Source organism: Urocitellus parryii, chromosome 10, assembly GCF_045843805.1.
Source record: "Urocitellus parryii isolate mUroPar1 chromosome 10, mUroPar1.hap1, whole genome shotgun sequence".
Taxonomy (NCBI): domain Eukaryota; kingdom Metazoa; phylum Chordata; class Mammalia; order Rodentia; family Sciuridae; genus Urocitellus; species Urocitellus parryii.
In genome coordinates this window covers 86,723,704-86,750,119 of record NC_135540.1, presented here as the reverse complement: position 1 = coordinate 86,750,119, position 26,416 = coordinate 86,723,704, and the positions used below count along the sequence as shown (strand labels likewise).

General features: G+C 33.3%; 1 protein-coding gene across 6 annotated transcripts in view; it reads right to left on the bottom strand.

The window, feature by feature from the left end:
• Positions 1 to 323: 323 nt before the first annotated feature.
• The window catches only part of G3bp2 (G3BP stress granule assembly factor 2), a 90,348-nt gene continuing 64,255 nt past the window's right edge, over positions 324 to 26,416 (bottom strand). For 3 of the 6 annotated variants that reach the window (XM_026408460.2, XM_026408457.2, XM_026408459.2), the window contains exons 2-12: positions 26,017 to 26,135; positions 23,099 to 23,180; positions 22,171 to 22,344; positions 21,487 to 21,577; positions 20,543 to 20,645; positions 19,676 to 19,856; positions 18,592 to 18,690; positions 14,050 to 14,152; positions 12,691 to 12,819; positions 12,060 to 12,178; positions 8,742 to 11,727 (exon numbers count right to left, since the gene is read on the bottom strand). In XM_026408460.2, coding sequence (XP_026264245.2) covers positions 11,455 to 11,727; positions 12,060 to 12,178; positions 12,691 to 12,819; positions 14,050 to 14,152; positions 18,592 to 18,690; positions 19,676 to 19,856; positions 20,543 to 20,645; positions 21,487 to 21,577; positions 22,171 to 22,344; positions 23,099 to 23,180; positions 26,017 to 26,111 — 1,449 coding nt within the window. In that variant the 5' untranslated portion in view covers positions 26,112 to 26,135 and the 3' untranslated portion in view covers positions 8,742 to 11,454. Of the gene's footprint in view, positions 757 to 8,741; positions 11,728 to 12,059; positions 12,179 to 12,690; positions 12,820 to 14,049; positions 14,153 to 18,591; positions 18,691 to 19,675; positions 19,857 to 20,542; positions 20,646 to 21,486; positions 21,578 to 22,170; positions 22,345 to 23,098; positions 23,181 to 26,016; positions 26,136 to 26,416 lie in introns of those variants that run through there. The other 3 variants (XM_026408458.2, XM_026408461.2, XM_077803156.1) reach the window with 3 other exon arrangements.

Sequence of the window (26,416 nt, the reverse complement as noted above, 5' to 3'; positions counted from 1 at the left end):
CTTACACTGTTTCATAGGACTTAGCAACTTGGAGGGACAAGAATAGAGAAAACAGATGGTATATAAGCTACCTCTATTAGAAAACTGGTAGGGCAAGAGATTTTAAAAAGGAATTGAGGAATCAAGGATGCTGGAGAATGTACCATTGAAATACCTTGCCATGGGTTCCAGCTAGATAAGAAGATTAAATTATAACAGCAATTAGCTAACAAACTGAAAATAGAAAGGCAGTGAGAGACTGAAGGTCATCATAGGCATGAAGATTATGTTTAATAAAGGAGCAAAATAGGAATTTATTACAGAGAAAGCAGTTTATGAATTCAGTCTTGTAAATGGTACAAGATGAGGATCAGTTCTAAAGGGTTGGGACTGGGGATAGAACTCTGGCAAAGTATTTGGCTAACATGCACAGGCTCTGGGTTTGATCCTGGAACCAAAAAAAAAAAAAAACCACCAACAACAACAAAATAAAGGATGAAATGTTTGGCCCTTTCTTTGGGTAACAATAAGTTGAGCAGGAACCTAGGTTAAAGTATGAAAAGACATTAACATAAACTACCCAACTATCACTCTAGCAGAAGAGGTTAGGAGGGGCAGTTTAATCACCAAAGGAAGTAAAAATGTTCTAAAAATCCAAATAGAACTTCTGGAGTATGAGATGGACATTGAGAAAAGTGCTTCAGAGATTGCCATGAAAACAAGGTGAAAATAGAACACTGGACGTAAAATCTAGCAATTCCACTTCTGGGTATATACCTAAGAGAAATGAAAATATATAATTTTAAAAATTGTACACAAATATTCATAGTTATATTATTCATTACAACCCCAAAGTAAAAATGACTCAGATTAGCAGAGGAATAAATAAAATCTGATAGGGCTGTGGGTATATGAGCTCAGCTCATTTACATTAACACATGTTTAGCATGTACAAAGCCTAAAATTCAATCCTCAACCCGAATCTTGATATAGTCATTCAATGGAATACTATTCAACTAGTAAAAGAAACATTGATATGTGCTACAACACATATGATATGCTAAATGAAAGAAGCTACACCCCAAATGCCACTTATTATATAATTCCATTTATATAATAAAGTGTCCACCATAGGCAAATCCACAGTAGCAGATTAGTAGTTACCATTGGGTGGGATTAGATGGGAATGGGGAATGACTACTAATGGATGTGGGTGATGAATTTGGGTGATGAAAACTTTCTAAGCATTCATGGTGATGGTTATACAACTTTGTGAAATATACTAAAATCACTGAATTATATATACACTTATAAAAGGTGAACATTATGTAAATTGTAACTCACTAAAAAAATTAAGGGATCTAAGAAATATATACCATCCCTAGAAATACCTTTTTATATATTCTAACTTACAGCAGAGTCACTTTCTTCCTATTAGCAGTTATTTCTATCATATAATTTCACAATAATCATTCCCTACAAATCTTTGCATTCAAAAACAATGTGCTTGGGTCATTTTTTTTTTTTTTTGCCTCACTATTCCCACCTTACCAAAAAAAGCAAAAAAGATTTTGTGATTAGTTTCTATCCTGATTTATTATGAGCTTTGGGTATCACCTTGAGTCATCAAGTGAGATAAAGGGTCATAACATCTTCAGACTATAAGTAAGGTTCTTCATAATCAATACATTATAAAGGATGCAACTATGATATATTCTGCCACTCTATTAAGAAAATGGGGGCTACGGGTGTAGCTGAGTAGGGCATATATTTAGCACGCCCAAGTTTCTGGGTTCAGTCCTCAGCATGAAAGAAAGAAGACTAAGATTGAAGTTTTAAGGTTCTCTGATAGAAAGACACATGCCATAGAAGAGTTAAAACTGTTCCTAACCTAGTAATTTAGTTACCTCAATGGGCTGGGGTTGTGGCTCAGCCTAGCATGTGTGAGACACTAGGTTAAATTCTCAGCATCACATATAAATAAATAAAATAAAGGTCTATTGACAACTAAAAACTATTTTTTAAAAAGTGATTAAGAAAACAACTAGAGTTGAAAACAAAGTATATCACTTATTGTTACAAATTTCAATATAAATATCTCGATCTGTCAGTCACCAACATATCTATAATATGTGAAAATGGGAATCAATTTCTCAAAATTATAATATTATGCATTGTTTGTATTGGTAATATACCTCTTATAATCCTCCCTTAACTTTTAAGTTTCCTCTGGCCTCTAAGCCATTCTGTAGTAAAACTACAGAAAAGATCTGCATTCATTTGTTTCATTTCTTGCCTCCAAGGAAGCTAATAGCTATGTGACTGAATTCGTCACTGGAATATGAGATGTTTACCATTCCCAGTTCTGGTTCATAATAATCTCCCAATTAAAACCCTCTGTGTTCTTTTTCCCTGTTAGCTGGCTTTAATGGAGATAACTCCAATGTGATCTTGAAGCCACCCTGTATTGGAGCCTTCATTTACTTGTGTTCTTAAATGACTAAGTGAGATACAGCCGGGCACATTGGCCTCTTCACCACCATTCTCCTAATACTTTATATATGAGAAGAGAAAAAGTATGCTATCTGAACCCTTTGACAATTTAGGATTTATTTGTAATAGCAGCTCACTATAATTCATTTGCTACATTGACCTCTAAGCAGCATTTAGCACAACTCCTTCTTTCCTTCTTACAAACTCAAGTGAAATTTAAGCTTTCCAATACTTGCCATATTTTGTCTCCCTGTATCCTTTGCACATTTCTCCTATATCATAATCTTGCACTTCTGGGAGTATTTGAGAACTGTTTTCAGCCCCTTACCTTCTGTATACTCTCCTAGGTGATCTTATCTAATTCAAAAGCTGCAAAAGTCTATAATCAAGGCTGCCATTGACAGCACAGAGCTCTCCTAAGAACTCCAGAATTACACATTTAATCATATAACACCACTTCTTGGATATGCAACTGACATATGAAACTTAACATGACTAGAACAAAACTGCTGATTTTCTTTCACAATCCCCTTCTGCTTCTTCCCCATCTCGGCATACCAAATACCACCTTCCATCCAAGTTCCATCATTATCCCAGGAGTCTTCAAGTCTTCCCTCTCCATATATTCAACTTCCAATCCATAAGCAACCCTTGTAGGTTGTATCTCCAAATTCTATTATATTAGCCGACAGCTTTTCACTGTCCTCATTCCTACTTATTCAAGTCACTGTCATCTTCATCTCTTCCTAATTCAGATCAACATCAATTCCCTGTTCAGAACTCTATGATCCCATCATGAGTTAAATCCAAACAAGGCCACCCTTGGTTTAGGTCTACCTCCTCTTGATGTTTCCATTAATCATAGGGCTAGAATGGCCTTATTGTCCTGGAATACATCAACCTCCTTCCAAACACAGGGCCTCTACTATTTGTTCTTACACTTGGAATGTTTTCTCCAAATTTCATCAAAGTTGCCTTCTCTTCAGGTTGCAAATATACCTTTTTTTTTATTACCATCCTGGGTAGAACAGGCCCAACCTGAGTCACTCTCATAGCCTCAAGTAGTACCATGCAGTAGCCATGTAGTCTGGTGTAAGTTGCTAACCCAACTGTTGTATCTGAGTTAACCTTTTCCTCATAGGATTACTGTTAGAATTAGATGAGTTATATTCTGCCCAGGACTAATCAGGACTGAAATTAAAAATGTGTTACCTCTCTCCCTAAAAAAACAGGTTTCCTAAGGGAACATTGTACCTGCTGTATTGCCAACCAACACCCAAGGAAGGCAGTTTCTGGCACATATTAGATGCTAATATTCATTGACTGCTATATAAAGTCTTCTCTATTTACATGTAATTTGTGCCTGTTTTGAAACACCACTGTCACCTTTCAATGAAATGTCTTTCATATTTTGTTTTCTCAAAAGCTACAATCCTCATCCTCATCACTATTTTAGGCAAATTTTGTTCTGAACCTCTCCAAGGTTTAGCTCACTTCTTAAAAAACAACTTAATAGGGTTATGAGATTATATGTACAATGACAGGCCCTTAAAAATATTTTTTATCAGCTCGACTCATAGTATGACTACCTCATTACTTAATGCTTTTCTTAAAAAAATGTAGTTTCTGATTAAAGGACCCACAATTTTAGGCCTGCTAGTGCTAGAGGCTATGATTTTACACACATTTTCTAAAACAAAACCAGGATAAAATACATTACATGCAAAATTTAAATTTCTGGTGTTTAAAACACATTTTTAAAAAAATTAAACCATCTTGAGGAGGATTTTACATTCTTCAAAGCTGATCAACACCTGGCTAATCCATTACTTTAAATTGTTTCACTCTTTAGTAGTTAGCCTTAAAATACAGATGCTGTAGGCTGGGGTTGTGGCTCAGTGATAAAGCACTTGCCTAGCATGTGTGAGGCACAGAGTTCAATTCTCAGTACCACATATAAATAAATAAAATAAAGGCCCACTGACAACTATGAAGTATTTTTTTAAAAAATACAGATACTACTTTTTCTGTTCCTCAAGATTTAACAGTCCTAGACTACAATAGCTCATTCATTCTTTCATTTTTGTACTCTTACAACCTGTTCACCATACACCATTTCATCACTCCCATGCTCAATTCTCTTTGGTGGCTTCCTATGGCAATTAGAAAAAAAAAAAATCCAAATATACCCCTCTCTTACAGTTTTACATGATCTAGTTCCTTTCTCTTCTAACTCACCTTTTACCACTTTTGCCACTTCTTGAGTTCACTCTATCAAGCCTCTTCTAATTTCCCTCCAAGTTTTTTTTAATAGGCACTTTTTTAAAAAGTTGGTCTCTGGTTGGAAAAGTCATGCATTAGATTTAACTCTAAAATGGGTGACTCAGAATACCTTCCTAAAGTGGTCACTTTATATATATATATTTTTAAATTTTACGTTTTTAATTTTTTTTTAATTCTAAGTGGACAGAATATCTTTATTTTACATTTATGTGGTGCTGAGGATCAAACTCAGTGCCTCAAGCATGCTAGGTGAGCACTCTATGACTGAGCTACAACCCCCAGCCCCTACATTTCTTTCTTTTAATATGAGGCATAGCATTTACAACTACTTCTCCATTATCAAGTAAATCAGTTCAGTGAGACCAAGGGGCCTTGTCCATTGATTCATGTATTCAATACAACATGACATACATGGCTGTTCAACAAACTCTTGGTAAACACTGTTCATGGTTTGTCTTCATGAGAGCAATGAGTAACATGAAAAAGAAATAACAATGGAGTAGCATGTATGATCATGCTGAAATGAACCCCAATATTATGTATAACTGTAATGCACTAATAAAAATTTTTTTAAAAATCTAAAAGAAAACAACATATGCCAAAATATTTATAGGACCATCTGTGTGCTGCATTCCTTTGATGTACTTCCTGTAACATGCATATTGTATGCATGTATGTGTTTGTGTCCGTCCTTCTGTCCATCCTTCTCAAATGTCTTTGTCTCCCCTTGTGTTTCTATCACATATCATTTTACTTCTTCGACCTGCAAGGGAAAAACTTCAGATTCTTCTTTAACACCACCTATTCCCTCACCAAGACCTAGCCATTTTACCTTCAAATCTTTCAAAGCTGTCAAGTTCTTTGGATTTTTAACACCACCACTCTAGGCTGTCACAGCTCTTGACTAAAATATTGTGACATTCTTCCACCTGGTTTACTCCAGTTCATTAATGAACTCCTTCAATTTCTTTACTCTGTAGCTGAAGTTATTTCAAAATAAATTTTGTCACTTGTTACCTCTTCTTCTCACCTACATGATGGCAAAAACTTTGAACAACTTTCCATTGCTCCTGGAATAATGACCAAACGCCTTGAAGCCAACAAGACCCTCTATTGTCTGTCCCCTGGCTATCTTCTTAAATATGCAGCCATCCATTGTTACCATAAGGCTTACCACAAGGCTTCCATCCTTTTTATCTGTTTAGGAGCACAGAACCTTGCATAACTTACCATTTATTAATAATACTTAGAACAGTACCCAGAATTTTGAATGAATTGAATGAGCCACTATAAGTTAATCAGAGTAACATTAGCAAGTCTCCTTGCAAAGTGTAATACACACAACGAAGAAAACACTGAATGGAACACATGAGACTTCAAACATTTCTAGGCTGATTAAAATAGATCAGAAAAACAGAGATGTTCATTATTAAAGAGGCAGATAGACATAGCTAATTTTCTTAGAAAAAATAACATTTTTTGGAGTTCCTAATTTTAAATTACCTAGTGCCTTCCAAGATGATGCAATCAAACAGATATTTAAAGACACGTTTGTAACAGGGTAGAAAGCAGAAATACATTTGAGTCAACAACATTAACTAACACTTAATAGGGGCCTATTAACGTTGTTTTAGATACTTTATTTTCACTGAATCTTATAATCACCCTCATTTTACAAAGGAGGAAACAGGCACAGGAAAAATAGGCACCACTGAAATGATAGAGATGCCATTGGCTGTGTCTTCAAAACCCTGCTCTTGGCCTGAGGGTATAGTTCAACAGTAGAGTGCCTGCCTAGCATGAACATGGTCCTGGGTTCAATCCCCAGCACTGCAAACAACAACAAAAACACTGCTCTTGACTATAATATACAACAAGGAATAATTCATTGAATGATTTATATATTAAAGCCAAGGTAGTACCTGGCCTAACAAAACCATCAAGAAAAGGGGAAAGAGACTATGGGAAGAAGGAATGAGGTTATGGTGTAAAAAAAGAAAATAGCTAAAAATCACATATTCAAGGAAGACAACAGCTTTATCAAAATTCTAGAAACGAAGAAAAAAGCAATCAGTTAATGAGACAATTCATAGGCTAGTAATCTTTCTATGAATGTCCAATTCTGATTCTGTATTTACAATATTTTTCCCAAGTATGTGGTAATGCAAAATGGACTTTACTTACTGCAGTTCTGAAATACATTACACATTATAATTTATACATGTGCTACATAAATGGATTTGAAGATTTTAGCCCCTTCTTTCAAAAATAGCCAGTAATTTCATTTAGGAGTTGACTCAAAAAAATTTTAATATTTTTGTTTTAGTTATAGTTGGGCACAATACCTTTATTTATTTATTTATTTATTTGTATGTGGTGCTGAGGATCGAACTCAGGGCCTTGCATGTGCTTCGCAAGTGCTCTACCGCTAAGCTACAACCCCAGCCCCAACTCAAAATTTACAATCATTTTGAACAATTACTTTTTTTTGGGGGGGGGTGTCAAAGATTGAACTCAGGGGCACTCGACCACTGAACCACATATCTGCAGCCCTATTTTGTATTTTATTTGAGACAGGGTATCACTGATTTGCTAAGTGCCTCACTTTTGCTGAAGCTGGCTTTGAACTCAAGTTCCTCCTGCCTCGGCCTCCCCAGCTGCTGGGACTACAGGCATGAGCCACAGTGCTCAGCAAACAATTACTTTTTAATGTTACTACTTTCTTCGTGAAACTACTGAAACCTACCACAAAGTCTTATGAACACACACACACACACACACACACACACACAAAATATAGGGTCTTTACAGACCTGCAGTTAAAATATAAGTTGATTAAGTTAACCCAATTTAAAGAAAATATGTGAACTCAATTCACTAATTTTTCATTCACTGATACACAGACTGTACCTTTAAAAAGACTATATCATATAACATAAATGAAATGAAGCATATTGAATGGCTAATGCTTTCAAATATTTTGCTCCTACAAATCTTCTGGATCTGTTGGGAAAAGAGGCTCAGGCCTAGCATGAGCAGGGTCCTGGGTCCAATCCCCAGCACCACAAAATAATATGCAAGTCAGGCTTGATAATACACACATGTAGTCCTAATATGGGAAGAGTACCTGAACTCAAAAATTCAAGACCAGCCTAGGCAAGATGGCAAGACTGTTTCAAAAACCTAAAAAATGAAAAAAATAAATAATTTCCTGAATCTAATAACTTGCTTCTTCAAATTTGGATCTATTTTCAAAAGTGTGGGGATACCTTTGTCTCCTCTAAAAAATGTTTTTCCATAAAGTTAGATTAATTTACATTTGTATTACAAAATACTTAAGTCTTACTGCCTCCTAAAGATTACTTAAGTAATTCTGATTTTTCTCCAGAACCACCTAGTAAAGATTAATTTAGGAATCTTAAGCAGTGTTATGAATACTAGCAGGAAAAGTTTAAACTTTTGAAATTACATATGCTTTAGAACCTTATTTTTCATTTGAGGCATGACTAAATATGCCTAAATGAGCATTTCTAACATTCTTATATAGCTTGTTCTCATTCCTGATCTTAGGCCACACATCCATTATAATAGCCTGGATCCTCCTCTCATCCCTTCTTTCTCACTTTTCCTTCTGAGATATTAGGTAGCAATCCTTTAGAAAACCCAAAGAATTTTTTTCTTTCTTTCTTTCTTTTTTTTTGGTCAAATAACTATTTAGTGATATGCTTTAGATTATTTCTCTTCTTCCTTACTTTCTACTATTATATTGTTTAACTTGTATACCAGCTGTCTAACTCTATTGGCATAGATCTAACAACGTTCAAGTGTTACTTAAATGTTTTGCCTATTTATACATCAAATATCACAAATAATAAGCAGTTGATTTTCAGAATAATTCCTTATTTTTACTTAGGTTGTATGAAATGCAAGTGGGAGAAGATAGTTGGGAACATAAAACTACAGATTAAATTCGGGACATAGATAAGTGCTGCAGACATCAGTAGTTTATTGTTGGTTTAGTCCAAACACATTCAAAATGGAAACTCAAAAAGAATACTTTCCACCCGAAACAATTAAACTAGGTTCTACTAGCATATAATGCTTAACACATTACAGCAATAAAGATGGTAATCCATTGTCTTCTATACCTACTAAAGCCAAGATGGTAAAGTCAATTTGGTTGCAATAGTGTCATAAGGATAGAATATTACCATCAAAAAATAAAATAAAATCAGAAAATAACAGTAATGATAGATGAATATTTTTACTGCTTCACCGAAAATGGGACAAAAATGTTAAAAGTCCACAGTACTGCAGGTGAACAATCACCATGTAAACTTCTCCATATGATGTTTTAATGTTTCATTTCTAGTATGTAAAAACTGAAGCTGAATGGCTCTTTGCTCTACTTTTCTATTACACTTAACATTTGTCATTTCTTTTGGTGCCAGAACAGTTTTTATGGGTTACAGGGCAATATCCTGGATTGGAAATATATATATATATATATGTCTATATATATGTGTATATATATATATATATATGTGTGTGTGTGTGTGAGTGTATATACATATATATACATATACATACATATATATATGATGGGAAGGAGAAAGAAGAGGAAAAACATGCTTGGGGGGGGAAAACACTGACAATAGAACCACTTATTTAAAAGTAGTTTGGATAAAGGCTTCAAAACTTCAAAGTAATTTTCTGGTAAGAACTTCAAGTACTATACATTAGAAAGTGTAAAACTGTTTCAAACAAACAAAACAAACAAACAAAAATCCTTAAGCCCACAAAAATGAAAATCTATGTCCCAAATATATGCAATAGTGCAAGACTTTTCCTCAAACATGGAAGACCTCATTGGGGGGAGGGGGGGGACAAGATTTAATTGTATTCATATTGCCCAGTTCATAAAAAACAAAATACATGCATCATTTGCTAGTTTACTAAATAGCAAACAGTTGCATAATTCAGAACCAATTTGCTACTATGTCAAGTGCAGATTTTGTTTTTACTTAGAATGGAGAAGTCTTCCATGCCAACAAGCAGCTTTAAGTGGTTACACACTTATTTACCCCACTTTTTGCCTGAAACATCAGAAACTGGTATGTACTGATTGCTCCAAGCATAAAAATTAGATAACCTTGGCCATACTTGTGGTATACTGGAACTTGCTATACAGACAGACAATAATCCAGCAGCTACAAATTTTGCCTACAGAATTGTTTAGAGATTCATGTAAAAATAAAAAGATGTCATCCCAGACTTAAATTCAGGAGCCACTAGGGGGCTGACATCAGTTCAAGAATTGTGCAAAATGAATGACAGTTCCCTGCCCCCCAAATAGAAAATGCAAACACTTAAGAGCTGCTGTTCTTTCCTCTTAAAATTGCAGTATCCTCACTTTAGGTTTAATTGCCACATATGGAATCTGACTGCTTTTAAAATGTCACTAAAAATGTACATCAAGTTGACTGACTTTCCCAAGAGTTGAAATGATGTTTCAACGTTCACACTTAAGCTAAAAGTCAACTAGAGACACTCAAATAACTGACTTCTTTCTTCCCTCTCCATTCCAAACACACAAGACTCCCTCCCACAAAGAACACAAAAGTTGTTAACTGAAAAACAAGATAAATAATAAGCGTCCATTTTACTGATTTTAAAGATACTGCAATTTTTATACACTTCAATGATTTTTCAACATTTTGCAGCTGTTTGGCTTTGCAGCACAGCAATTCATAAACTATACTGTACAAAATTACCAGCAAGACTGGAATGATGTATTAATAGAAGGCACCATCATGCTTATTACATTACCAGAGAACAAAAATACAGGAAAGACAATTTCCACTGTACACAGCTTAAAGAAAGGAAAAGGGAGGAGGAGTGTTGTGTTGAGCAGCCAGCCATCCCTGTACTGAAGAGGGGCAGGTAGAAAACTCTTATGGAGCTACTAAATCTGGTCTAATATTCAAGACCATAACATTTGAAGTTCTGATTTGTTATTAGTTCACAACTAAATGATTTCCTTCTGGAATATTTCTGTAGTCTTGTTAAGGTTTAAGAGTACACACGCTGGTCACAGCAAGCAGATAAAATGCCCTCATTCACAAACTATTCTCTACTGGAAAAAAGATGAAAGATTTTTTTTTTCCCTGTTGCCTCCTGTTGCAGATGTCAATATTAATGAGTTCAGAGTACCCAATAGTGCATTTTGATGAGTGCATAATAAGTTTCTGTTGGTTTGTATTTTTGGGGGGAGCCAAGAAAAAAGGCAAGATTCTCCAATTGCACAAATTGCACTATTTGTGTTTCCAACATTAATAGGCAGAAACAGTAACACTTAAACAAAATGTGCAGCAGAAGATTTTTTTTTTTTTTTTTTGACTCAAAGGACCTGAATTCAGTGGGCATGTCCTTTTAAGTTCATTTTGTTGTAGATAGTTTTAAGATATGGTCATTTCTCAGTCCTTAATTCTCCAAGTCTAGATTTATAAATTAACAATGTAAATCCTGTTGTGAAATTGGGGAAATAATGTCCACCTCAATTTAACTGAACCAAAGATGCTTTTCACATCAAAGAAATAATCAAAAAGGCTGTGTCACATTCCAAAGCCAAAAAAATTAACAAGAATGCAAACACGATGAATAATGTACCACTGCCAAGACTTTGCCAACAGTGGAGCTTCAGCGACGCTGTCCTGTGAAACGGCCTTCCATTTGCCCGGTTCCTCTCCCAGAGCCAAGTTTCTGTGCCATGCCGCCTCTTGGAGGAGGTCCTCTTCCATCGCGGTCCCGCATCATTCCACCACCCACAATTCCACGTGGACCACCAGGACCTCGATCGTTGCGCCTAATATCTCTGCGATCGTCACCACCACCTCTGGTTTCTCGCTCTCTTGCAGCTCTCGTTTTCTTCTCTTCCACATTTAAACGGACCTCCCCTCGAAACATAATCGGCTTTAAAAGAGGAGAAAAATATTGACATGGGAGGTTAGTATAGTTATTACTCTGCATAAATAAATTAGAACATATTAAGAAATAAAAAAAAACTTTCATGAACATATGCAGTATTTCCAAACTTCTTCAGCAGAGCAAATAAAATTTAAAATATCCACACCTCAGATTTAATACTATTGACAAATCTTTATTCTTTGCATAAATACCATTTCACAATAAACTATTTTTAGCTTTACCATTAAAAAAGATTTCTATTGTTTTAAATGTGCCAAGTTAATAGTTTCTGCAACAGAAATAAGAAAATCTTGACTTATACCCTTTAAATCACTTACTTTTGCAATTAAGATTCTCTGAACTGGTTCAGAGTCATCAAAAACCACAAAACCAAAATTTGGAAGCTTTCCCCCAACACCCTTGGTATTGATGCGAAGTTCCACAACGTTTCCAAAACCTGTGAAAATATACATTACACCAAGGGTTAAATATTTTAACAGAATACTCTGCTGGCTGCAATTGTTGAGGTTGATCTGTTTGAAAATAAAAGTTGCAAGCTGCTATACCCAGTGACAACTAAGGTAACATTCACTTATGTTAAGCCATCACCTTAGATACCAAACAGTTGACCTGGTCTCTTTCATCATTACTAGCCTTTTCATTTAAAAAGTTACTGATAAAGCTTTAGAAAGACAATGTGTTTTCTCGTAATTCTGACTTGTAGTTGGCAAATTTAAGACTCAATTAGTCAGGCTTTTCTTCTCCTAATCAACACTAATCAGTCACTGGGAAACATTAGCTATAGTAAATTTATTTCCTTCAGATCAATTAAGGTGAGACTGGTAGTGGAATACAGAAATATAGAGAAAACCATTTTTAAAAAACTGATTATAAAAAAGGTCTCCCTGCTTAATTTTATTCTTATATTTTAACTTAGAACTTTACTTAAAAGCAAAATAAACCACTTACTCATAAAGAACTCTTTTAGTTCATTTTCATCAATATCATGTGGCAAGTTACCAACAAAAAGTTGATGACTGTCTGGATAGCGAATTATTCTACGGTTGTCAGAGTCATTCTGCTCCATATCTCCTCTGCCTGGGAATAAGAATAGATTTTAAAAATTTATATAAAAAACAGTTCAAAGCAATAAGTGTAAAAGAAATCACTTAATACTGGTATTCTTGTTTGATTCTAATAAAACCAGATGAGCTTCTTCAAGAGGTGGCAGTGTCTATTATTAGTAGGTTAGTCAGAAAATAACATGATACTATATTGTAAAATGAGAATACTGACTAGGACTGCTAAAGTCCCTTCAGGTAGACTACTGGTCTGATTTCAAAAAAGTCAAATAATATTAGAAGTACAGGTATTCTTCCTTAACCAAACTATTGCCATCACCCAAATACCAAGCCTACTTGAGATAGGTATAGTTCTATTAAATATTTGTTTAATCTTTTAATTCAAAAATTAAATCTTTCTATGACATTGCAGTCAAATCAGTAAATTTTAATAGTACCAATATCTCATTTACATAGTCTTTTTTATGTATTATTCTCATCTATAAATCTTATTTGATTGTCCCAATATACAAGCAGCACAATGAGTTGTATAAGACAGTAATGTATTACTCACACAAAAATGTTTGTAAATAACTAATTAGCATTAAAGAAAGCTCAGAATTTAAGCTCTCATTCAATACCATAAACAAAACCAGTAGCAAAGCCAGGATAAATCCTCAGCTTCTGAGACTTCTGATTTAGTCACAAAAAAAACTTATTTAAAATTTTTTTTGAAAAATAATATTCTAAATTTGAATATACGATCTCCCGCCTCCTCCCAAAAGCAATCTAAACATTTGTATAGAATTCAAATAAAGGTACTACATGTATTATTAGCTAGCAATGTAAACAAGTCAAAAATCATAGCAACTTACTTAATACCTAAGACAATCAAAATAAGAAGAATCAGGGTGTGCTTAGTGTTTATCTGTGAAGAGATAAGAGTGCTAAGTAAGAGTAGGCTATTGGCAGCTAGGTTTTGAATTCTTAAAACCAGTGACAATAACCAAATAAATAAAAGTGTCTCAAGTTTAGTGGTATAAAATACCTCCAAAATACATGACTCTATGGCATGTCATCAAATAAATGCTCTCTTTTAAAAAAGTTGGCTTTTCTGCCCCAAGCTGTATTTTAACAGGTTGTTCACATCTTTAAGCAATTTGATACAAAGATTTGTGTATAAAACCCATTATGGTTTTACAAAAATTCAATCTTTTCCAACTTTCCAAGAGCTAAATGCTAAAGGCTATTAAAAAAGCTGACTCACCAGGTCTTGGTCCTCTGGGAGGAAAACCAGGTCGTTCCCTAGGTCGTTGTTCACGCACACGTGGTGGCTGAGATTGAACTTCTGGTTTAGCTTCAACTCTTGGCTAAAATATAAGGGAAAAAAAACATACTATAAAGAAACACATTCTATAGGAAAAAAACAACAACTAAAGCAACTATCAGCAAGTCACAAACAGAGATAATGGTAATTTCAAAGTTTACAATGTTTTTAACAGAGTGTCCCTATGTATGTGAAAAATAAAATCTTTAAAGATAAATTCTGTACCAATCTAGGACTGTAGGTAGGTTTTAGTTTCCCACTCAAGGATGTATAACTCTCAAATTTTATAATCTTCTTTATTAAAGTTATACCCACATTGACACAGCATAAAGGTACTGCTAAAAAAATTAAAAAAAAATAAAAATCACAAAAATGCAAGATGAGCCCACTCCATGTAAATGCATAAACAAAAATAAAAGTTATCTTATCTTAGAAAGACACGAATATAAGACACATTATTTCTAAATATCTAGTTTGCTGGCCTTCAGATGTTACAGTGCTCAACTGTATCTCCTAACTCCCACCCCATTAAAATCAATACTTGAATAGTTCCAAGTATATAATTTAGCTTACTCTAGCACTCAAAACTGCTACTTCTAGGTTTAAATGCACATTGAACGATAAGAACTTCTATGTAGCATCTCAAATAGTCAAAGAAGTCCTTTAAGCTCCTTACTATTCTTCCTTTTGATTAACATGTACACATTTAAAAAAAAAAAAAAAAAGCATTGTCCCAAACAATTTTGCTTAACTGTAGTTGGTAGGGAGTAGGGATAGAATAATTTAAGGTAGTCTCCAAAAGTTTCTGCTAATTGCTTAGTTAAACACATAAAGTGACTATTTTTAAAACAAAATATCATGCACATCTGCTATTACATTTTCCTTAATACAACAAAATTTTCAGAATTCCCAATCCATCCAGGCTTTCTATCATTGCCCAAATATTTATGATCCATGGAAAAGGCAAAATATATAAATCTTCAAAGGATGCTGAAAATACCCAGCAGGATATTCAGAACACATCCTCAAAGTTGAAAGCTAGTAATTTCAGTCTCATCTTTGTAAGTGATCATCTCTGAGGACCTCAACCCAAGCAACGGCTTAAACTCTTTTACCACTAATATAACTGGGATAATAAAATTTGTGAAAATAAATTTGGAGACAAAAAATTATACTTCTTTCAAATATGACATTTATATTGCCAATGATTTCACTGTAACCAAAAGATATATTAAATGATATGCTAGCAGTTTTTAACATATCTGCTCTCTCTTCCAAATTGTTTCCTCCATATAGCTGTGCCATTTTCCTCAAGATGAAATTGTTCCATGTTCTAGAATTCTATTTTAAAAATTAATTTTAAATCTCTCCAGTTTTTTTTGTATGTATTCATTCCTATAAATATTATACATGTTAATTCATTTTCATATCACACAAAGAGGGGCTGGGGAGATAGCTCAGTTGGTAGAGTGCTTGCCTCACATATCACACAAAGAACCAAGCACAGCGCTGTTAGACACAGACGTTCAACCACTATTGGTTCATTTAAAAGTAAACTTTATCTTCAGTTCTCTGACCCAAAACACATAGGAGAATGTTCTATGTCTAACAATAGGATCTTAGCCCTGAGATCACTGATGTGTGTATTTGGAAATTTTTACTAAAAAACTGATCCAAAATGTAATGCCTAATAAAGCAGTTATATTTAGAAATTTCAACTAAGGGAGTCTAAGATGCATACCTTCAGTCTGAATGTATAACAAAATTAAAGAATAGATTTGTTCTGTTCAAAGTTTAACGAAGCTAGTATATTGCTAGAAATAAAAATAGCAAATGTACCTTGTATTTAAAATTTCCAGAAAAACCATAGACACATCCATCCAAATGTTATCAAAGAACTTGAGGCACTAACCTTGACAAATTTAAGTTCTTTTCAAAACATGACCAAAACAAAGTAACTGCAGGTAGCAAAATAAGGCTCCAGATAAATTTAAATAATTTCCAACATCTTAAAAATAATTCACAACATTGATTTAGCAAGCTGACCTACTTCAGCAAGTAAATATTTGATGATACCAATGCATGAAAAATATGAGACCAAAAAGCTAACAATGTTCCTTTCAATATCTGATTAACAAAACCTAAGCCAACTGTACATTTATAATTCTTGGGGACCAATAATTGAAGCTACTTATTCCAAACAGATAAAATGGTTAATATCCCACATGCTACAACTAGGATCTTACAATTAATTTCATGTAACAATAAAGTCTGATCATGTAACAAATCCTACAAATAAATGTCAAACAGAATATGAAATAAAAATGGAACCATCAAATCAAGTCAGTAAAAGCAATTATAAACACAACTGATAAACAAGTCGTCTAGTTAACCATAAGCTATTTAGATGACCTAGGCATTTCTACACAAAACCATTTTACCAAAAAATTAACTTACCTACTTCTAAATTAATGCCTACCAATAAACTAGAATTAGAATTTCATCATTTAATCAATTAGAGTATAAAGAAATGAATATTACTTCAAAATAAAAACAAAATTGAAAAGTTATTAAACTTAGTGGAAATATAATTTATTCTAAATAGAGTGTAAACAGATAAGAAAGTACTTTTAAAGTTTAAATTTTAAACACTTAAAAATTTCTTTTTAAAATTCTAAGATTAAACAGTGTGAACCATTTACAGACTGAGAGTTTAGCCAATGTATATTAAAAAAAGTTCTCTATTTTTAAAAAACAATAATTCTTTATAATACCACACTATTTTGTGCCTTTCCAAATTTTCTTACCTAAAGTATTTTTGCAAAAAAAATTTAAAAATTTTAAAAGGAACTTTTTAAAAATTATTTTAAGAAGCCTTTTAAATGACAATATTATATATTGGTAAAACCAATACAACCTAGTTTCCTAGAATATGAAAAATAACTCTGAAAAATACTTGCAACTTAAATTATTTAAGATAATGTGAACAGTTACTTGTCTGGGCAAAAGGCAAGAATATAATGCAGTTTTAGCATTGCTTAAATATAGAACTCTTCTTTGATATAAACACAAATACTGTATCCTTCAACAAATTTCTAAAGAAATGTGTAGGTGTGCATGAGTCACATATAGAATCTAATGTTCAACTACATAAATCAAGACTCAATTCTACTATTTTAATTGTATGATCATGAGTGAGTTATTCTAGGCCTCGATTTTCTTATTTCTAAACTAGGAGAAATATTGTACCTGCTCTCACAGGATGAATGTAAGGATTCAATGTGAATAAATATGAAGTGCTTAGCACAACGCCAAGTACAAATGAAAGGTACAATAAGCATTAATTAACTTTTAACTATTTTAAATAAATGTAACCAAATCTATGAAATGAAATAACCATCCAAAGGTTCCAAATCCAAATCTGATAGGAAATTAAGATTTTAAAAGAAAAGCCACAAGTCACTTATCAGGTCTGAAACTGAGTTGAAAAGCATAAACTATACTGGGCAAACTCATTTTCTTCATTCAGATAGAGTCTGGTTTGTGATCTATGGTAACCGTTTATTTCCTGAATATTCTAACTAAAAAAGAGGTAGGGGTATTATGGCACTGTGTATTCTATTACATAACAGATTAAAATGTTATAATGTATACCAATACCAGAAAGACTGCCTAATAATTACTAGCTACTTTTGAAACCTCAAAGTTTTACTGTTTAGAGCATATATAAGGTAAATAAGCTAACAATCTTAGATGTAAATCTAGTGGAATGACATTTACTCAAAATGTGGGGAAAAAAAGAATTGGACACCTTTTAACTATGCCAATGAATTTTAAAATAAAAGTTAGCTAATCTAAACTATATCTAACAAACATCATAAATAGCCAATGTTTTTATTTTCGCATTTTTGGAAAGCTCTGAAATGGGTAAAATGACAAACAGACAAAAAGCAGAATACTGGAATGATCAATCAGTTAAGGTGAACACTACAGTCATAAGTTGGTACAGGCTTCAATTAAACAGTGTGAACCACTTACAGACTGAGAGTTTAGGTAATGTATATTAAAAAAAAGTTCTCTATTTTTTAAAAACAATAATTCTTTATAATGCCACAATACTTTGTGCCTTTCCAAATTTCTTAACTAAAGTATTTTTACAAAATAAAATTTAAAATTTTTAAAAGGAACTTTTTATTATTTTAAGAAGCCTTTTAAATGACAATATTATATATTGGTAAAACCAACTTAATCTGTATTTCACACACCCAAACCCCAAATACCACCTATGTAGATGATGAATGGAGATTGGCATTTAAAGTGGGTGTACTGACATTTAATACAATTTTTTTGTATATTTAATCCATAATTGCTGATTGACTTGTTTAAAAAAGTATATATATAAATATATATATATATATAAAAAAAAGTAAGCAATTGGCAATGTAACAAGGATACAATCCAATGTGTTCACAGATCGGTTACCTGTGAGACTGGTGCTTTAACATGGGGTGGAATTCCAGAGGAAGAAACAGTACCACTAGGAGGCAGGTTTTTACTGGTCACTGAAGCCCAGGAGAAAGCCTGCAGGAAATGCAACAAACCTAGACTACTAATCATGGAAAACCACCAACATTCCTATAGGGAAACTTCCAAATATATATTTTCTTTTCATTTCTAAACTATTGCTTTATATTGGAGGATTCCTACAAGAAAGGCACACACACACATGCCAGTCTATGTGCCAGCTTTCAAAATCTCATTATGCAGGATTATAAATGTTTTGTCTGAACTACTAAATAAAACCACAATCAAGTTCCTACATATTCTAAGTAGATGAGCGAGTGGCCAACAAAATCACTAACAGCTAAACATGCTAGAAAATTTTGAACCTGGTAGGACAGATTTCTTTCCCCTTTTGGGGGAAAACAGGGTGTGTGATGGTGTTAAAGGGAAAGGGGGAAAGATAGGAAAGAATAAGAATACTAGTTGAAAACTTTAAAAGACATTCTCAAATTGACAAGAAATCTCTTCCTCTCACTACCCAAACAGTTTAACCTTCTACTTTACAGAGAGATAAAAGAAGTTTTACATGCTACACTACTGGTGTTACTTATCTTTTCAAGACAGTTAATTGGTGTAGTAAGGAAACTGATCCCATTTAAACCACAAACAATAGGCATCTCTTTTAATTACAGACCAACTTAAGTTGGGAAACTGCACGATTCCTGGTGCATCTGTGCTTAGAGGATTTTATACAGAAGGGAAGAGCAACTGACAGCCTTATACATGGACTGGAATAATTTCATGTACATAACTAAACATTAAATACAGACAAAGACTAATCTGAAGTTATAAATTTCATTACTAGGGGTTTTATTGGGAGGGGGGAAAAAAACCAATGCAACTTCTTCAGGATAACAAAAAACTCCACAGCTTCTTTCATATACATAAAAAATGTATAATTTACTATATATTAAATAATTTAACACAAAACAGTCATGCTTCATTAATGACACCAAATATATATGTGTAATGTTAGAGGTCTGAAGAGTTTCTTTGATCTAACCTTTGGTGGTTCTTGTGGCAGAGAAACTGGTTCTGCAGGAGGAGGAGTAGTAGACTTCTCCTCTAATTCTTCTAAGTTCTTTTCTTCCACCTGTGGTTTCAGCTCTTCAGTCTTTGTTTCAGATTCTGGCTCGGGTTCAGGGTCATGAGAGGATTCTTCCAAAGGTTCCTCTATGCCATTACTACAATAAAGTGTTTAGTTTACTCTTCAGTATAAAATGATCAGTTAAAATAACATTCAATGTCTCTCCAGTCCAAAGAACATAACTAGTTATAAGCCAATAACCTGTTCTATAAGAAGTTGGGTTTTTTGTTTTTGCAGTATTGGGGATCAAATCCAGGCCTCTCATATGCTAGGAATGCACTCTAGTACTAAGCTATATCTCTAGCTCAACCTAACAATTTTAAAACTTGATTAACCAAGAATATTTTTACAAAAGTACTAATATTTTATAAACCCTTTATTTTATATAATGTTTTACATAAAATAGAACACTTACTCTGCATTATCTTAAACATTCAGCATTAATAGTAAATCACCACCATTTTGATGCAAACATATTCAATTTAAGTGATACAATTCTGTCCAAATTTCTTGCATACACACAATAGAACTCAAATACTGGCCTACTAGGTAGTTTTATCAAAAATTTATTTCCAGGGGCTGAGGGTGAGACTTGGTGGTAGAGTGCATATTTAGTATGCACAAGGCCCTGGGTTTGATCCAAAGCACTCACTACTAAAAGAATTTAAAAATAAATTTTTTTAAAATTTTTTTAAACTTCCAACGACAATCCTAGAAACAAAAGCTACCTTGCAACTAGCCTGTAGTTCAAACCAAACGTAACCTTGCAAATACTATTCTTACGTCACAGGGTGAGCTTCATAGTAACCACTGTTAGCATTTTCTTGCACAGGTTCAGGAGATGGTTGTCTTTCTTCTTGTTCCTCTTCTACTTCATCTTCTGACTCTGACAATATATAATACATGACATTTTTTAAGAGGATTTATATAATTTCTAATACATATTTTTAATATGTTTAAGGAAGTGGAATACTAGTTTAGAATACAAATTTTTACAAAGCTATTCAATTTCAATATTTTTTCTTAAGAAAACTTAAAAGAACAAGCAGGATAAAGTTTTTATTGTACTCTATTTTAACAAGACATATTAATAAAAAAGGAACTAAAATACATAATTCAATTTCCTTGTGACCTCTACTTAATAAAGCAGTAATTATAGAGAAGGAAACAAACTAGTGGAAGATCAATCACATAATTACAGTATTAGCCACAAAATGGACAGCCAACAAAAATATATTAGGTGAAGAGGGGAAAAAAAGCTTTTATCAGGGCTAGGGCTGGAGCTGGGGCTGAGTGGTAGAGCACTCGCGTAGCATGCATGAGGCACTGGGTTCGATCCTCAGCACCACATAAAAATAAAATAATAAAATAAAAATATTGTGTCCACCTATAAGTAAGAAATAAACATTTTTAAAGCTTTTATCATTTACCTCCATTTTGATAAAAGTGCTAGTAAGCATAGGATTAAAAAAAAAAGTCTATACATAATAGGCACCAAACTTATGATTACCTAAATGGGATGACACTGATGAAAACTTTTATGTTTGATAAAATTTCATAACAAACATCACTATCTTTCCTAACAAAAAACAAACAGTGAAAGAGAAGAAAAGGAAGTTTGACTTAGTTACAGTAAAGGGCTAAATTTCTAAACATTTCATACTTAGAGAAATTAAAGAGTTCTTAAAAGTACTGGCAGAACCCTTTTATCGTCAAAGTAATCTCACCTTCATCAAGTTCTGGTTCAGAATCACCAAATACTTCATCTTCATAGCGAAACATATCATTGTGAACATAAAATTTATTTGGAACAGATCCCTACAGGTAAACAATGTACAAATACTCCATTAATATCCATGAATTCAATATTACTCTCATTGACATATACAATTTTAATACCAGAGAGAAAATCTGAATTCATTATAATTTTCCAAAGCTAGACACACTATGATGTTAATCTAATATAAACTAAAACTCTTCTCAATAGAAGAGAATTAGGACCAATTAATAAATAGAACTTTTCCACCCCCACCCCCTCTGTGTAATCTTTGAAATATACAAATACAGAGACAGGGATCTAGTTCAATAGTAAAGCACTCGCCTAACATATATATGTGAGGTTCTGGGCTTGAGCCCTAGCACTGCAAAATAAATAAAATATACCAATATACTTTTCTATTATTTCTATATACTTAATCACCCATTTATATACTTGTATCAATCGGTACCTAACTTCTAATTCCATACAGTTATAGTACAAGGACATACACAAATAAATTGTATTAACAGATCCAATAAAATTTCTCAAAAATACACAAATCTAAACCTATTAGAAGAAACTCTTGGACACATCAACCAATAATTAACAAATTAAATCATGTAAATGAAAACTAAGTGAAATGAAAACTTACTTCAGGAGCCAGAACAAAGGTCTGCATAAACTTCCTTTCTGGCTGTCCACTGTTAGACAGCAAACCCATGACCTGAACAACTACTCCATCACTCAAGGTTGCATGAGCATCCACATGACGAATCTTAGTATGACATTCACTGAAGTTCAGAGATAACACTTTGTGGTGTATATCCTTTATAAAGCAAAAGAGGGAAGGAAATAAAAATTCTTGTGATTCTGCACTACCTCAACAAAAACCATTACCTACCCATGACTTCCTCATACCTCCAAAACATTAACTACTTAATCTTTCTACTTCACTTGAATCCATTATACTATGCTACACACCAGTGCCAGACGGATGCTCCTAAAAAGACCATTTTCAATATTTCATCTCCCTACACAAGAAATCAGAATGCCTCTCAGATTTTGTACAGTAATCTGAGCTTGGTATACAGCTTTCTCCTACTTTCTGTAAGTAGAAAATTTCACAGTGTTGACTGCGCCTTGACGTCATTTCTAATTTTACTTTATTGTCATATTTGCTGATGCACTTTTCTACTTCCAATTTCTTTGTGTTTGGTAAAGCTAAATCTTGGGAATCTAACTGAAGTCCCCCATCTCTTCAGTCTTCCTTCCCTAGTAAGTCATAAAGAGAATATACTTCTGTGCATTCCTGAAAGAGGGTTCAATCTACATGTGTAGAAACTTACACTAGTTATTTCATGTACAATTATCAAGGATATAAACATCACATTTTCTTCACTGTATCCATCCCAAAGTAATACCATGTTTCAAACAAAATGGATGTATGTTTAAGAATTCCAAGCGCATTTGGTAATTACTGAAACTCATTCCAGGTACAACTAATAATTATAATGAAAAAGAAATCCTTTTGAGATCTATTAACACAAGAAGATGTTTAAAATTTATATGAAATGACTTACATTTTGGCCATAAACAGCTTCCTGGGGCTTTCCACTAGCATCTACTCCACCATGAACATAGGAAGAATTCCGACCATAAAACCTATAAAAACAATAATAATTAAGGATTACTAATGAATTAAAAGGCAGTAGAGTTCTAGCGTCAAATAGATTAGGCCCTAGGTCCGGCTGTCACTAGATGGGTAATCTTGGTCAAGTTACTTAATTTTCAATATTTAAATTCAATTTCATATATAAACACATACATATATACATATGTATAGTTTTGGTACTAGGGATTGAACACAGGGGTACTTAACCATTGAGCCACATCCCCAGTCCTTTTTAAAACTTTTTAAATTTTGAGACTAGGTCTTCCTAAATAGCTTAGTCCATCATTAAATTGCTGAGGCAGTCTTTGAACTTGCCATTCTCCTGCCTCAGGCTCCTGGGCCAGTAGGATTACAGGCTTGTGCCTGGCAGTTCCCTTAGCTACAAAACAGTAGAGTAGTTAACTATCTCCACAGAATGCCACAAGAATTGAATGCTTAGTATATCTGGCACACTAAGATGATAATCATTAGCTATTCTCTTCTAGTACTTATCACATCTTTATTTCAAGTGTAAGAATGAAATAGTCCAAGTACACTCTAAATACAAATGCTCTGGTAAAATTCATCTTCTTCAGATAAAAAGACTCAGTTACCTAGATTTGTCTAGAAATCAGATGTTCCATTTAATACTCAGAGCTCCAAATGATTACTAACTCCAAAGGCTTCAATTAAAAGTTTAGATTTTAAATTAAAACAATTCAGACCAAGTAAAAAGTGTAATTACTTCAGCATCTAATTTCTCATTAATATTTTTATGTTGTTCCAAAGCAGATAATAAGTTAAGAATTTCTCTGGCATTAAAGTAATTAGAATTAACATCTTTCTAAATTAATGTTATCAAAAATGTAAAGCTAATTTTTTCAGAGAGAATTCATCTCCATCATAATAAAACATGTAAGAAGTTTTTCTGTGCCAAGCAATATTCTCCGTGCATGGCATATATTGATTCATTTAATTCTCCTAACAATCTCATAAAATAAACACTATTATTTAAATGAGCAGACAGGTTCAGAAGAGATTGAATGAACTCCCCATATCATATACCCATCAATAAGAGCAGTTAGGACAAGAATCCAGATAGAATCTGACTCCAGAGTCCACACTTTTTAGCACTATCCTATATTTAAAAATTTACACTATTTTCTCTATGTACTACTACAAGCATGCAAAGTGGCATTATTTTTCTAAAGAAAAATTTGACAGAGTATGTGTGTATGTGTAGGAAAAGCCTTAGAAAGAATCATACCTTTCAAGTAACAATTCCGGGAACTTATTTCTAAGAATATAGCTTAACTAGTAAGGTGCACAAAAATGCATGGTTAAGGACATTTCTTAGTTTTGTTTATACCAGTAAAATATTTATAACAATCTTGATTTTAAGAGGGAAAGTGGTTAAATAAGCTGGGTATAAAACAGCAGTCTATGCTGTTTCTTAACATGATGGTGAACATGATAATGTACAGTCCTACTAGTCTAAACTTTGCTTTTATTGTTTCTATAAGAGAAAATGCTAATATCCATATTATGAAAAGTCCTTATATTCCAGTTTCCTCCCAACTCTCTCACATACACTGTCTCACATTTTTATTTTTATAATTACAAAAACAGTTATTCACTTTGGGGTTGGGTGGAAGGGCAGCGTGTTAATTATAACTTATATACAAGTAGTTGTAGATGAATTTCTAATCTCCTTACTAACTAGGAATGATCCGGAATTAATTATTAGCCTCAGTTGTTCAATCTGGAAAATGAGATAATAAAAGCACCTATACTTTTTTTTCCTTTTTGTAAAAAGACTTACATAAGGATTAAATATAATGATACACATATTTCAGTACTTGGAAAGGAGCACAACAAACATTATTTATAAAAATGCCCCTAGAAAGCAGAAATTATTACACATATGTTCAACAGTGCAGGACAAATTATGAAAGCTAACTTTATAGAACACTTGATTAAGACGATCTACAGATGAAGGGCTGGAAATGTTGGTTCAGTGGCAGAACACTTGCATAACGTGTGTGAAGCTCTGGGACTGATCTTCAGCACCGCCAAGAGAGAGAGAAAGAGAGGGAGAGAGAAAGAGAGAAGGATAGATACACTGAGATCAACAGATGAATTTAAATCTTAACAGCCTTTTCCCAGGGGAAGAAAAAATGATATATTTCTCTTTAACTCACTCAGTGTGTTCTACAGCAAATACTTAACAAATCCTGATTCTTATAAGAATCTCACCTTCTACTTGGTAAGATATAACCAGAACAAAATAAGAACAACCCACAACATAAATCAATTTCATTTCAATCTCTGGAAAAATTAGCTTACAGCTGGCCTAACTCTTGCCAAAATAGTAAACAAGGCTACTATTACTTTACCAAGGAACACTATTTTGTAGATTCAAATACAAATTTTCATTAAGAATATTACTGATTAATTTCCCGAGACTGTAAAAGCTCAAAGATGCCTTAAGACATTATTTCTAATTTCATATTGGAACCCATCAGTCGGTCATGTCCCACACATTACTCTTTTAATGAAATATAAAATGCAAGAGTATACAAAAAAGTATGTGTATGCATATATACATACATACACACACACACACACACACACACATATGAATGTATGAATGTACTAAGTACTGGGATATAAGTACTAAGTACTTTAGAAAAAATACCAGTCTTGAGTCATTACATGATAAAAAGTAGTAGATATGGCTTAGAGATGTTTATAAAGATACTGTTAAATTATGAGGAGTCAGGAAAGATAAAATATATGTAGTAATAAAAAAAACTAATAAAAACACAAAATTTGTTTAAAATTTACCTGTGTAAATATTCTGGAGCTTTATTCAGCAAAGTATAATATTGCCTCACAAACTCTCGCCCTACAAGCAGCGGACTGGGCTTCTCCATAACCATTTCTTTGCTGCACAATGTCAAATGCTGAGGGAGCAAACACAAGAATAATTAACTATTAAAAAATCATCTTTGTAAACTACCATGAAATACATTTTCTTTTTTTTAATTTTTTTTTTAATATTTATTTTTTAGTTTTCGGCGGACACAACATCTTTGTTGGTATGTGGTGCTGAGGATCGAACCCGGGCCGCACGCATGCCAGACGAGCGCGCTACCGCTTGAGCCACATCCCCAGCCCGAAATACATTTTCTTACCACTGAGCTACATCACCATCCCTTTTTTTTTTTTTTTTTTTTTTTTTTTG